The sequence below is a fragment of the Macaca fascicularis genome, chromosome 4, assembly GCF_037993035.2.
Source record: "Macaca fascicularis isolate 582-1 chromosome 4, T2T-MFA8v1.1".
Lineage (NCBI taxonomy): Eukaryota > Metazoa > Chordata > Mammalia > Primates > Cercopithecidae > Macaca > Macaca fascicularis.
The window spans coordinates 148,442,899-148,457,979 of NC_088378.1; the positions used below are offsets into that span (position 1 = coordinate 148,442,899).

At 40.7% G+C, this 15,081-nt stretch overlaps 1 protein-coding gene across 8 annotated transcripts in view; it reads left to right on the forward strand.

Moving 5' to 3' along the window:
* Nucleotides 1–15,081, forward strand: part of GPLD1 (glycosylphosphatidylinositol specific phospholipase D1) — a 68,161-nt gene that overhangs the window by 8,581 nt on the left and 44,499 nt on the right. For 5 of the 8 annotated variants that reach the window (XM_015449848.3, XM_045390563.3, XM_074038788.1 and 2 more), the window contains 5 exons: nucleotides 6,439–6,517; nucleotides 10,101–10,198; nucleotides 11,146–11,256; nucleotides 12,727–12,775; nucleotides 13,444–13,498. In XM_015449848.3, the coding sequence (XP_015305334.2) occupies nucleotides 6,439–6,517; nucleotides 10,101–10,198; nucleotides 11,146–11,256; nucleotides 12,727–12,775; nucleotides 13,444–13,498 (392 nt within the window). The remainder of the gene's footprint in view (nucleotides 1–6,438; nucleotides 6,518–10,100; nucleotides 10,199–11,145; nucleotides 11,257–12,726; nucleotides 12,776–13,443; nucleotides 13,499–15,081) is intronic. The other 3 variants (XM_074038787.1, XM_074038791.1, XM_074038786.1) reach the window with 2 other exon arrangements.

Genomic DNA, 15,081 nt, shown 5'->3' on the forward strand with positions numbered 1-15,081 from the left:
GAATCACTTGAACCCGGGAGGTGGAGGTTGTGGTACACTCCACTGCACTCCAGCCTGGGCAACAAGAGTAAAACTCCGTCTCAAAACAAACAAAAAAAAGACTCATTTTTTATTTCTTTGTTATAATGTTGTATATTATGTTATTAATGTTATAAGACATTAATATTATGGTTAAAAGGTATATGTCTCTTCCAAGTGCTACTTGAACATTTTATATGTATCTTATATATATCACACTTGAAATTTAAAGATTTTAATAATCATAATTTGAAAAAATACTTGAGAAATTTTTAAAATAGTACATTTTAAAAAGTTGCTAATTTTGTCTGTATCATTCCAATATTAGTATATGTGCTGCTGATAAGAGCACATCTTTTTTGTTTTTATTATAGAGATGGGGGTCTCACTATGTTGCCCAAGCTGGTCTTGAAATCCTGGGCTCACGCAATCCTCCCACCTTGGCCTCCCAAAGCACTGGGATTATAGGCATGAGCCACTATGCCTGGCCCATCTTTTTTGTTTTTATTTTAAAAAGTCATACTTGAGGGAGATCATTGATTGTCCACTTCTTGTTACTGTGTGTTATGCACAAATTGCATCACCAGGAGAAGGAAGTGTTTATTAAGAAATATGCCCTGAGATTCTCCGTCCAACTCCTACTATATCTATATCCTGGTAGGACTAGCTGATGACTCACCTTTACCCATCTTCAAATGAACACATTCTGATCGTATGCACTGTTTGTTCTATGGCTAAGTAATACTTTGGGACAAAGATGTAATTCTTTCATACCTACATTCGATAAGTGGTTAGCATTCCCTTCTGACATCAGAATTGGGTCATTTGATAACATTAAGTCTTGATAGTCCATTTGGGAAGCAGGATGGTAAGATAACTGAAATTTGTTGTATCCTCAAAATATTTTTAGTCATAAGATTCAGCTTCCTCCCTTGCCAACTTAACAGGCCGAATGAGGAAAAACAGCATTTATATCTGATAGTCATCTTCACTGACCTTGATGGCGAGTAGGCAGGAAAGAGGAGTGGAAATGAGAATCCGCCTAATTCATCACATGAACAGTCAATCCAGAGTGTGTGCAGAGTGATTTCTAGTAGAGGTTTTCTACCAGGTATTCTAGTAGAGGTATTATTAATTTAAAACATGTTAAATGAACACAGATGCTCCCTTTCAGGATGCATTCTAATCCAAATACTAATGTCATCCTCAGAAATAGGCCAGGCATGATGGTTTACACCTGTGATCCCAGCACTTTGGGAGGCCAAGGCGGGTCGATCACTTGAGGTCAAGAGTTTGAGACCAACCTGGCCAACATGATGAAACCCCATCTTCACTAAAAATATAAAAATTAGCTGGCCATGGTGGCAGACACCTATAGTCTAGTCCCAGCTACTTGGGAGGCTGAGGCAGGGAATGATTTGAACCTGGAAGGTGGAGGCTGAAGTGAGCTGAAATAACACCACTGCACTCCAGCCTAGGCGACAGAGCAAGCCTCCATCTCAAAACAAAACAAAACAAAAACACAAAAACAAAACAAAACAAAAACAGCCCCTGAATGCATTGATTTTTTGAAGGGTTTTTTTTTGTGTGTGTGTGTCTCTATCTCCTTCAGTTCTGCTCTGATCTTAGTTATTTCTTGTCTTCTGCTAGCTTTTGAATTTGTTTGCTCTTGCTTCTCTAGTTCTTTTCATTGTGATGTTAGGGTGTCGATTTTAGATGTTTCCTGCTTTCTCTTGTGGGCCCTTAGTGCTATAAATTTCCCTCCACACACTGCTTTAAATGGGTCCCAGAGATTCTGGTACGTTGTGCCTTTGTTCTCATTGGTTTTAAAGAACATTTTTATTTCTGCCTATATTTCACTATTTACCCAGTAGTCATTCAGGAGCAGGTTTTTCAGTTTCCAGGTAGTGTGGTTTTGAGTGAGTTTCTTAATCCTGAGTTCTAATTTAATTGCACTGTGGTCCGAGTGACTGTTATGATTTCCGTTCTTTTGCATTTTCTGGGGAGTGTTTTACTTCCAATTATGTGGTCAGTTTTAGAATAAGTGTGATGTGATGCTGAGAAGAATATATACTCTGTTGATTTGGGATGGAGAGTTCTATAGATGTCTATTAGATCCGCTTGGTCCAGAGCTGAGTTCAAGTCCTGGATATCCTTGTTAATTTTCTGTCTGGTTGATCTGTCTGATATTGACAGTGGGGTGTTAAAGTCTCCCACTATTATTGTGTGGGAGTCTAAGTCTCTTTGTAGGTCTCTAAGAACTTGCTTTATGAATTGGGTGCTTCTGTACTGGGTGCATGTATATTTAGGATAGTTAGCTCTCCTTGTTGCATTGATCCCTTTACCATTATGTAATGCCCTTCTTTGTCTCTTGATCTTTGTTGGTTTAAAGTCTGTTTTATCAGAAACCAGGATTGCAACTCCCACCTTTTTTTTTTTTTTTTTTTTTGCTTTTTACTTGCTTGGTAAATATTCCTCCATCCCTTTATTTTCAGCCTGTGTGTGTCTTTGCATGTGAGATAGGTCTCCTGAATACAGCGCACTGATGGGTCTTGATTCTTTATCCAGTTTGCCAGTCTGTGTCTTTTAATTGGGGCATTTAGCCCATTTACATTTAAGGTTAATATTGTTATGTGTGAATTTAATCCTGTCATTATGATGCTAGCTGGTTATTTTGCCAGTTCGTTGATGCAGTTTCTTTATGGTGTCAATGGTCTTTACAATTTGGTATGTTTTTGCGGTGGCTGGTACCGGTTCTTCCTTTCCATGTTTAGTGCTTCCTTCAGGAGCTCTTGTAAGGCAGGCCTGGTGGTGACGGAATCTCTCAGCATTTGCTTGTGTATAAAGGATTTTATTTCTTCTTCGCTTATGAAACTTAGTCTGGCTGGATATGAAATTCTGGGTTGAAAATTCTTTAAGAATGTTGAATATTGGCCCCTACTCTCTTCTGGCTTGTAGGGTCTCTGCAGAGAGATCTGCTGTTAGTTTGATTGGCTTCCCTTTGTGAGTAACCTGACCTTTCTCTCTGGCTGCCCTTAACATTTTTTCCTTCATTTCAACCTTGGTGAATCTGACGATTATGTGTCTTGGGGTTGCTCTTCTCGAGGAGTATCTTTGTGGTGTTCCCTGTATTTCCTGAATTTGAATGTTGGCCTGTCTTGCTCAGTTGGGGAAGTTCTGGATGATATCCTGCAGAGTGTTTTCCAACTTGGATCCATTCTCCCCATCACTTTCAGGTACACCAGTGAAACGTAGATTTGGTCTTTTCACATAGTCCCATATTTCTTGGAGGCTTTGCTTATTCCTTTTCATTCTTTTTACTCTAATCTTGTCTTCTTGATTTATTTCATTAAGTTGATCTTCAATCTCTGATATCCTTTCTTGTGCTTGATGGATTCAGCTATCGATATTTGTGTATGCTTCATGAAGTTCTCAGGCTGTTTTTCATCTCCATCAGGTCATTTATGTTCTTCTCTAAATTGCTTATTCTAGTTAACAATTCCTCTAACCTTTTTTCAAGGTTCTTAGCTTCCTTGCATTGGGTTAGAACATGCTCCTTTAGCTCTGAGGAGTTTGTTATTACCCACCTTCTGAAACCTACTTCTGTCTGTTCATCAAACTCATTCGCCATCCAGTTTTGTTCGCTTGCTGGCAAGGAGTTGTGTTCCTTTGGAGAAGAGGCGTTCTGGTTTTTGGAATTTTCGGGCTTTTTGCGCTGGTTTCTCCCCATCTTTGTGGATTTGTGTACCTTTGGTCTTTGACGTCGGTGACGTCGGATGGTGCCTCTCTCTAACAGTCAGGCCCCTCTGCTGCAGGTCTGCTGGAGGTCCACTCCAGACCCTGTTTGCATTGGTATCACCAGTGGAGGCTGCAGAACAGCAAAGATTGCTGCCTGTTCTTTCCTCGGGAAGCTTCGTCCCAGAGGGGCACCTGCCAGATGTCAGCCAGAGTTCTCCCGTATGAGGTTTCTATTGGCCCCTACTGGGAGGTGTCTTCCAGTCAGGATACACGGGGGTCAGGATCCCACTAGAGGAGACAGTCTGACCCTTAGCAGAGCTTGAACGCTGTGCTGGGAGGTCTGCTGCTCTCTTCAGAGCAGTCAGGCAGGAACGTTTAAGTCTGCTGAAGCTGTGCCCATAGCCACCCCTTCCCCCAGGTGCTCTGTCCCCAGGGATATGGAGGTTTTACCTATAAGTCCCTGGCTGGGACTGCTGCCTTTTTTCAGAGATGCCCTGCCCAGAGAGTGGTCTTGCCCTGTTACCCAGGCTGGAGTGCAGTGGCATGAACTCAGCTGACTGCAACTTCCACCTCCCGGGTTCAAGCGATCCTCCCACCTCAGCCTCCTGAGTAGCTAGGACCACAGGTGCATGCCACCACACCCAGCTAATTTTTTGTATTTTTGTTGGAGATGAGGTTTCAGCTTGTTTCCCAGGCTGTTTCGAACTCCTGAGCTCAAGTGATCCGCCAGCCGCAGCCTCCCAGTGTGCTGGGATTACAGATGTGAGCCAGAGACACTGCGCCCGGCCTTTATTCATTTTCATTTTTGTCAATTTGGTAGGTGGAAAATGGCTTTTGTTTTAGGTTTAATTGGCATTTTAATTTTTTTCTTTCCTTTTTTTTTTTTTTTTTTTTTTTGAGACAGGGTCTGGCTCTGTCACCCAGGCTAGAATGCAGTGGCATGATCTCAACTCACTGTAACTTCCACCTCCCAGGTTCGAGCAATCCTCTCAACTCAGCCTCCCAAGTAACTGGGACTACAGACACACACCACCATACCAGGCTAATTTTTGTATTTTTTATGCATCAATTTTTCTGTTATGGTTTCTACTTGTAAATTATGCTTAGAAAAATTATTCCCACTTCATGGTTATATAATTATTCACTTAAATTTTATCCTGTTAATTTTATGGCTTCATTTTTGACATTTAACCTTATAATTCATCTTGTATTTGTTTGGGTATAAAACTTGACAGGGATCCAGTGACTTGTCATTGGTAATATTAATTTCAAGTCAGTGTCGCCTAGGGCAGTGGTCCCCAAGTTTTTTGACACGAGGGACTGGTTTCATGGAAGACAATCTTTCTATGGATGGGGTGGGGGGTGGGGGGTATATGGTTTCAGAATGAAACTGTTTCACCTCAGATCATCAGGCATTAGATTATCCTAAGGAGCGTGCAACCTAGATCCCTAGCGTGTACAGTTCCCAGTATGATTCACATTTCTCTGAGAATCTAATGCCACTGCTGCTGTGACAGGTGGTGGAGCTCAGGAGGCAATGCTTGCTTGCCCACTGCTCACCTCCTGCTGTGTGGCCCCATTCCTAACAGGTCACAGACTGGTACCAGTTCATGGCCTGGGGGTTGGGGACCCCTGATGTAGGGTAAACATGGATTTGCCCATGCAATGATGGTATACTCATTGTTACGGGGTTGTGACATCACCATTTGTTGACTACTCCATCCATTATTCATCTATTAGACATTAAGTTATATGTATGCTTGGCCAGGCGCGGTGGCTTACGCCTGTAATCCCAGCACTTTGGGAGGCCAAGGCGGGCAGATCACGAGGTCAGGAGATCCTTTTTTTTAGTCTTTTTTTTTTTTTTAGTCTTCCCAAAACACAAAGGACATCATCTTACACTAAAGCACAGGTAGCAGCTATAAACTGATATGTACGTATGTGCACATGTGTGTGTGTTTTTCTCTTTTCACTGTGAATCATTGGAAATTTTATAAAAACCAGCTCTGGGCCAGGCATGGTGGCTCATGTCTGCAATCCCAGCACTTTGAGAGGCTGAGATGGGTGGATCCCTTGAGGTCAGGAGTTCGAGACCAGCCTGACCAACATGGCGAAACCCCATCTCCGCCAAAAATCCAAAAATTAGCCAGGCGTAGTGGTGCATGCCTATAATCCCAGCTACTCAGGAGGCTGAGGCAGGAGAATCGCTTGAACCTGGCAGGTTGCGGTGAGCCGAGATTGCGCCATTACACTCCAGCCTGGGTGACAAGAGCAAAAGTCCATCTCAAAAAAAAAAAAAAAAAAAAAAAAAAAAGCAACAAAAACAACAACTCTGGGTCAGTAAAACAATGTGAAGGCCTCAGGGAAATCCTGCTTTACTGCGTTGGCAGAGAAAATGAAAGAAAATGAAGTTTAAATAAGTGATTTCTGCTATTTCTTAATTAGCCTCTCTGTGTTTGGTAGGGAAGAATCTGAAGTTATATATTGTTGTGTGTTGTCTTGGATTATGTGTGAATTTCAATCATTTATTTACTTTATGCCTGCTTTCCTTCCTTCCTTTTTCCCTTTCATGCCATCTATACCCCCATAGTTCTAGCATCTCATCATGGGAAATTGGTGGGGCCTGCACTCCCCAGGCTGCTGACTGCTGCCCCTTAATCTCTGTATTTTCCTGCTCTGCAGCTGTTACTAGAACACCAGGATGCATATCAGGCTGGAACCGTGTTTCCTGATTGTTTTTACCCTAGCCTCTGCAAAGGAGGTAAGATGAAAGTTTACAGACTGAATGAAGTCACTTTTACTTGGTTATTAGGAATAGCTATGACTTTAAAAATATATATGTATGTGTACTATATATTTTTAATTGTACAGTGTATTTTCCATTATTGTTGAGAACAATTTGTTTCCCAATAATATTGTTGGTTAATGACTTAGTTTACATAGTTGCATTTTCCATTTAGCTAAAACTGACCTGGTTAAGCATAGAAATTCTGAAAACTTTATTTTTTGGTGAAAACCTAAGTGGCACGGCAGAAGACATTTTGCAAGAGATCAAAAGGTCTGAGTTTGTGTTTCTTCCATATTAGTATGTGACCTTAAAAAAGTCACTTATGCATAGAATCCCAATTTTCATGTCTTGGTGAAGATAATGCTTGCCCTGTCTCTTTACTGGATTGTCCTTGGCATTAATGCACAATATTTTGTCAAGTGCTATGCAAATCTCAGACACTGTTATCTATAAGAGTTAAAGAAAGAGGAAAGAAACATGAAAAGCAGCTTGACAGTCAAAGACAGATTTATTTTGGAGAAATAAACCTGAGAGGGGCTTCTGGCCGATTTCAGTCAGGAGCACTCTCTCTTACAGACTAAGAGTATTTATTGGTGAGAGAGCTTGGAATGTTTTTCTGTGGGGGAGAAGTTTATTGTAGGGTTGGAATATCTCTAGTTGGAGGGGAGGTTATCTTGGGGCTGACATCTCTCCGTCTGAAGGGGAGGTTATCTTGGGGCTGGCACATCTCTGGTTGGGAAGGGGTTTGGAATGTTTCTGATTGGAGATGTTATTTGTGGTTTATGGTTATGCTGACTCCACCCATTAGGCTGATGCCCTTTGGATTTATGCAATTTTTGGTCAAGGTGGACTTAAAATGGCAGTTGTTGTCCAAGATGGCAGTGCTCCTGCTCTGTCATTATCAGTAAACTAGTCTCATGGGTTGTATCAGTCAGACACCCAGCAGGACCCAGAAGTCACGTTCAAACTGAGTAATTGGAGAGGAGTTTAGTAAGGGTACCATTTTCAAAGATGTGGACAGGAGGTGAGGAATTACAAAAGATTGTTCAGGGGAGGGAGAGATTACTGGAACCGTGGAGAGAGAGAGAGCTGCATGAAGAGGACCACTTGATGAGAGCTGGACCTTCAGCTATGGGGCACAGCCAGCCCACTGTGACCCCACAGAAGGGGAGCTGGGAGAATACATACCCCAACTTCTGTGTTTTCTTTTTCTCTGATCTGTCAGTTCTCTTTATTGGCCAAACCCAACCCAACCAAAGCCAGAGGGCCACGAAACCAGTTGAAGCAGGTGACCTCAGAGTCACCCTACAGGGTACAGAAGGATGGGGAGTGGGTCTGGAAGGACAAATGGAGGCCTCCAGCACACTGGGTCCTTGTATAAACTGCTTCTGAGGTCTTGGGGGTCATCTGCTATTATCCCATTCCTTTAATTCAGTGATGGTCTTTGGGACTGAAATGAACTATTTGGGGCTCCTCACTCCTGCAGTTAGAATCCCAGACAGCTAAGCTTTTGTGTTTCTCATATTTATAAGTTTTGTTCTGTTTCCCTCTTAGTCTGTTAACTATCATTTCTCAATCCTATTATTTTGCCTGCATGTTATAGTTCTCCTTTCTAACCTATTATTTCTAATTCAGTATGTCCCAAACTGTATTCATGGGAGCTCTACTGTCCCTTGATAACTTCTACAAAAAAGAAAAGAAAGGATATTTTTGTCCATTCAATTTGAGAAACATTGCTTATTGTACACCATTTTTAGAGACAGACAAAACCCACCCTAGCCAAGGTTCTGAGGAGAGTGGAAAAGGAATGTAAACTATTTAGCATTTTCCATTGTTTTCTACAGCAATAAATACTCTTCTGTGAGGAAAAGATTGAGACTGGTATATGACTAGTTACAGGGAATTTGTATAGACATTCCACTTAGGTTTTCATGCATTTTTCCATATCTTACCTTGTCTCATACATACCTAATTCAACTGTAGTTTTGCTTTTCTTCTTTGGTGATTCACTCACTCTTATTGCATCTTTCAGAAGCACTTAGCTTTCTTAGATATTTAATTGCCAAAGAAAAAACACCTTTTTTAAAAAAGTTATTTTAATAGTTTTTAGAGACAGGGTCTTGCTCTGTTGCCCAGGCTGGGGTGCAGTGGTGCAATCACAGCTCATTACAGCCTCAAACTCCTGGCTTCAAGTGACCCTCCTGCCTCAGCCTTCTGAATAGCTGAGACTAAAGGTGTGTACCACCATACCTGGCTAATTTTTTATTTTATTTTTTAATTTTTGTGGAGATGGGGTCTTGCTATGTTGCCCAGGCTAGTCTCAAACTCCTGGTCTCAAGGGGTCGTCCCACTTCAGCCTCCCAAAGTGCTGGAATTACAGGCGTGCACTACTGTACCCAGCAAAACTCTTCATTTGTATTAGTGTACCTAATATTGAATTAGCTTTTATAATTACAGTAACAAGGACATCTGGTTTAAACAGGATTAGAGTGGGTCTGATTGACCCTTTGTGACCTATGGTATACACAGGTAAGTTCAAGTCTCTGGGCAGTGGCTTGCCAGCTGTCAGCATCCAGCACGCCCTGGGGGACTTTCTTTTGCTTCCAGTCTGTAGGATTTACAGAGGGATCAGAAAGCTTCAGTTAATCTGGCAATTCGTTTAAGTTGAAGTTGTTCAAAAGAGCTACTGCTATATTTAATTCTGGAGTTTTACTGTATTCTGGAGAACAAGAATTGTTTAAAGCTTTATCTCTAGAAAAACTGTGGGCGCAAATAAAATGTCTTGGTTCTAACTTCTTTGAAAACCATTTTGAAAAAAAAACAATGATTTAAAATTGGTTCAGCAATTTTTACTTTAGGAACAGCATAGAAAAATTGAACTGAGGGATCTGAACTCTGCAGTTTTGCTTTTAGTTACCCTCGTAACATTTGGCACTCCATGAGGCATTCGTGGCCCTTGGAGGTTTAGCACAGAGGCCAGTTCTGTCTTCCCTACCCCTCTTGTGGGAATAAAGAGCTACATGGGACACCCACTGGCCCACTCAAACGATGCTTGCATAAAATGCTCGCTGGGGCTCGTGCCATTTTATAACAATTATTATAAAATCAAATGCTTGAAAGCATATGAAATACTTGCTTTTATTTTTGTACTCTTAAGGAGGGTGACCGTGAGAGACAAGAAAAATATTTTTAAAACCCCAACAAATAAACAAAACCAAACTACAGCTTGTTTCCTTAGCTTTAGGGCACAGAAATGGAAACACTTTAGCCTCTATTCTAACCAGGTAGCCAGGCTTGCGATACTGTGAGCCAGTTCAGGCTTCCGTCCCTCTTACGGTAGGGCTCTTTTTAGTCATCAGGCAGACAGTACCATGCCTATTCCAAAATCTTAGCTGGCTCTTCTGTTTTGGAGGCTTCTTTTGAATGTCGACAGAAGAAACTGAGGGGCATGGAGGGAAAGAGGAGAAGGGACACAGCAGCGGGTGGTGGTGGAAGATTTGATTGGGACTCTCCAACTTCTAAGAGAAAATCCAGAGCCCTGCTTTTGTTTTGTCAGGAAAATTCCATGATGTGTCTGAGAGCACTCACTGGACTCCGTTTCTTAACGCAAGCGTTCATTATATCCGAGAGAACTATCCCCTTCCCTGGGAGAAGGTAGGCATGGTCCTCTAATCCTTAAAATATTTAGCACCAAACCTGCCGTGTACTGTTTTTGCACCTGCGTTGACCCCATTCATACCACTCTGTAAGGGCTGCCCACCATTCTACCTTCGGTGTCATACACATTGCTTGGACATAGTAGATGGCTAGATAATACTTGAATTACTTATAAACACAGTTTGGGATATATCACTTCATCATTTTGCTCCAATAGTAATTAATCTTAAAGCACTTCCAACACATCATAAAATGTTTCCAAAAGTCCTTATGGTTTCGTGTGTGTGTTTGGGGGGGGGGGGGTATTTTTTTTTTTTTCCAGACTATGTCTCGCTCTGTTGCCCAGGCTGGAGTGCAGTGGCGTGATCTCGGCTCACTGCAAGCTCCACCTCCCAGGTTCATGTCATTCTTCTGCCTCAGCCTCCTGAGTAGCTGGGACTACAGGCGCCCGCCACCGCGCCTGGCTACTTTTTTTTGTTTTTTGTTTTTGTATTTTCAGTAGAGACGGGGTTTCACCATGTTAGCCAGGATGATCTCGATCTCCTGACCTCGTGATCCACCTGCATTGGCCTCCCAAAGTGCTGAGATTACAGACGTGAGCCACTGCGCCCGGCCTGTGTGTGGTTTTTTATTTTTGAGACAGAGTCTTGCTCTGTCGCCCAGGCTGGAGTGCAGTGCCGCAATTTCAGCTCACTGCAACCTCCACCTCCTAGGTTCAAGCAATTCTTGTGTTTCAACCTCCTGAGTAGCTGGGATTACAGGCGTGAGCCACTGCACCCGGTCTCTTACATGGTTTTTAATAACTAGAAACTGCAATGTACTTGCCTGAAATTTTTTGTTAAGTCTCAATAACATAAATGAATTTCTATTTATTAAAACTTTTAATAGGATTGTTATTATAAAATCACCCAAACACACATGACTCTAATTTGCTTGTTTGGCAGGACACAGAGAAACTGGTAGCTTTCTTGTTTGGAATTACTTCTCATATGGTAGCAGATGTCAGCTGGCATAGTCTGGGCATTGAACAAGGATTCCTTAGGACCATGGGAGCTGTGAGTACAACCCTTTATGGGGAATTACTTTATGGGAGTGATACTGCCACACCTAAGATCAAAACGTGACTGTTTTAGAAGAAAGGAAAATGTTAGGTTATTCAGACTTCTGCCCAAAGCAGTGTTAAGTTAGAGTCCCATCTTTTCCAGTTTGTTCCTTTTTTTTTTTTTTGAGATGGAGTTTTGCTCTGTCGCCAGGCTGGAATGCAGTGGTGCGAAGGTGCAATCTTAGCTCACTGCAACCTCTGACTCCTTGGTTCAAGTAATTCTCCTGCCTCATCCTCCTGAGTAGCTGGGATTACAGGCACGCGCCATCATGCTCAGCTAATTTTTATATTTTTAGTGGAGACAGAGTCTCACCATGTTGACCAGGATGGTCTCGATCTCCTTACCTTCATGATCTGCCTGCCTTGGTCTCTCAAAGTGCTGGGATAACAGGCGTGAGCCACTGTGCCCGGCCCAATTCATTCCTTTTATTCTTCTTGCCAACTGGGTAGATTCATCCACAACAGCAGAGTGGCTAGTGTGTACTGAAAACAGTAATAGATGTGATGTTTTGTCTTAGTTACAAAAATATTTGAGAAATCTTATCCTTTCTTTAAGCCATATATCTTAATAAGGATATGAATACCTGCCACTTGGTTCTATTTAAAAGTAATACTTCTACTTTATTGGACTTTTTCTCTTTCTTTTTAGCTTTCTATATGAAAATGTCATGTCCTCAAACTGAAAATTGTGATCTTACGTGATGACTTAGCCTCTGGATGGCCCCCTAGTCCTTAATTTATGTTAATTACATTATGTTAGAAGTTTCAACTTCAACTCAGAGATTTTTTTATATATCCTATAAGGCAGAATTGTCTGTAGTAGCTTTATTACCAGACATATGTATCCAACTCAGCTGCATATGTATATACGCACATATATACATACATATATATACACACACATATGTATACATATATATATACACACACACACATAAAGTTTTTTTCTTTTGAGATGGAGTTTCCCTCCTGTTGCCCAGGCTGGAGTGCAATGGCACAATCTTGGCTCACTGCAACCTCTGCCTCCCAGGTGCAAGTATTCTCCTGCCTTAGCCTCCCAAGTAACTGGGATTACTGGAACCCGCCACAATGCCCGGCCAGTTTTTTGTATTTTTAGTACAGACGGGGTTTCACCATGTTGGCCACGCTGGTCTCGAACTCCTGACCTCAGGTGATCCACCCGCCTCAACCTCCCAAAGTTCTGGGATTACAGGCATGAGCCACTGCACCCTGCCTTTTTCTTTTTTTCTTTTTTTTTTTTTTTTAACTAATAAAATGTTAGTGTGAAAATTGAGTCTATCTATAATGCATCCTCAGCAGTCCATTGAGTTAGCTGTCATCTCCCACCACTTGCCTGATTGTGGGAGTAAGAGTTGGGGCTACAATTTGTAATACACACCAGATGGTTCTCTTTCTTTCTCAGATTGATTTTCACGGCTCCTATTCTGAGGCTCATTCAGCTGGTGATTTTGGTACCGTTTATTTCCATTTGCTTAATGTTCTCCTTGTGGTATAGTTCACTTATAATGACATCACCACTGTGCTTTAAATATGTGTGTCTTTAATATTTTGCCTGTTGCATGTATTTTCTATTTAATGTTGCAGTTCATATATAGTAGAGATGTACCTCATTTAACATAGAGATGTATTTCTACAAACTTGTGTCTATGTGTGTTTTTTTGTTAAAAAACTCTACATTTTGTTGTTGACATGTCTTAACTTTAGAAAAACTTTACTTATACATTGGGTTAAAATTCCTTAGCTAGTGTCTCCCACTCTCCTAATACTTTAGCTTTATTAAATTCCACCTTTTGTCTGTAGTAGTAAATTACTTTTAAATATTTAAACTAGGTGGTGAATGGTGTTTATTAAAAGAAACACTTATGGTAGATATTTCCTTAAAGTAAAACAAAAATCACCTTTGGTTATATGGCTAATTCTTTCTTAATGTATATGTTTCACTAAGATTTTTAAAAGATAATTTTTCTTTAAAAAAAAGCATGCCTTTACCTAAAACAATGAACAAAAACATGTAATAATGTGAAAAACTAGTAATCTGACTTGTCAGACCTCATGTTGAAAGATGCATGCTATGTTTGTCACTAATCCACCAAATGTCAATATTTTTTTCATACCCTAGGAGGAGATGTGTTGAGCCAGTTTGAATTTAATTTTAATTACCTTGCACGACGCTGGTAAGAGCAATGTACATTTAAATATGTGATATCTAAATGGCATTTAGAACCAACTCTTTTTCTTAGAAAATATAACTTACAGTATAATTAGAAGTCTTCTGCACTGGTAAATTTTGAAAAGCAAAACTGCATATTAGCATAGTCTAAGTAGATTCTTTGAAAACTTGAATTCTACCCAATTTTGAATGGAGTTGCTGAGTCATAGTTTAACTTTACTTTTTCAAAATCATCATCTCACCTTATGCTCCCATCAGCTTTGTATAATCGTTCTGCTGTTTCTGCATTCTCCAATACTTAGTATTGTCCAGCTGCTAAAATTTTCCAGCCTGTTTGTGTGTAATGGTATCTCATTAAGGCTGCCATTTGAATTTCCCAGATTACTAATGAGGTCAAACTTTTCTTCAATTTTATGGATCATTTGTGTTTAATTTTAAGTGAAAACTTTTTCCAGTTTTCAGTCTATTTTTCTGTTGGGTTGCTTATCCTTTTATTTGTAAGTATTACATATTCTGGCTTCTACTGTCTTGTCAGTTTGTCACTTAATTGTTACAAATGTCTCTCACAGTTTGTGGTGTGTCTTTTCACTTACTTTATGGTGTATCTTGACAAGCAGAATTTGTTAATATTCATGTAGTTGAATATATCAGTTTTTCCTTTGTAATCTGTACTTCTGATGTCTTATTTAAGAAATCCATTCTTAGCTGGGTGTAGTGGCACGGTACCTGTAGTCCCAGCTACTCAGGAGGCTGAAGTGGGAGGATCACTTGAGCACAGGAGTTTGAGGCTTCAGTGAGCTATGACTGCACCACTGCACTCCAGCCTGGGCAACAGAGTGAGACCTTGTCTCTTAAAAAAAAAAAAAAAAGACACTTTGGGAGGCCAAGGCAGGTGGATCACAAGGTCAGGAGCTTGAGACCGTCCTGGCTAACATGGTGAAACCCTGTCTCTACTAAAAATACAAAAATATTAGTCAGTTGCGGTGACGGGCACCTGTAGTCCCAGCTACTCAGGAGGCTGAGGCAGGAGAATGATGTGAACCTGGGAGGCGGAGCTTGCAGTAAGCCGAGATCGTGCCACTGCACTCCAGCCTGGGCAACAGAGTGAGATTCTGTCTCAAAAATAAATAAATAAATAAATAAATAAATAAATAAAAAGAAAACCTTTCTACCTTGAGGGCAAATGGTTGTTCTTTTACATAGACTTTTAAAGCTTTTATAGTTGTGTTTCTTAGCTGTATATATTTGATTTAACTGGAGTTAATTTTTTGTATGTTCTGAAATGTAAATCTACTTTTATTTTTTCCTCTGGAGATAATGGATTGTCCCAGAATGATTTATCAATAGTCTACTGCTTCCTTACTGATCTACAATACCGTTTCTGTTTTAATTTCCTTTTTCTTTCTGTCTTGTGTATGTGTGGTGTTTTTTTTTTTGTTTTTTTTTTTTTTTTTTTTTTTTTGAGCAGTCTAGCTCTGTTGCTCAAGCTGGAGTGTGGTGGTGTGTAATCTTGGGTCACTGCAACCTTCAACTTCCAGGCTCAAGTGATCCTCCCACCTCAGCCTCCACCTGGCTAATTTTTTAATG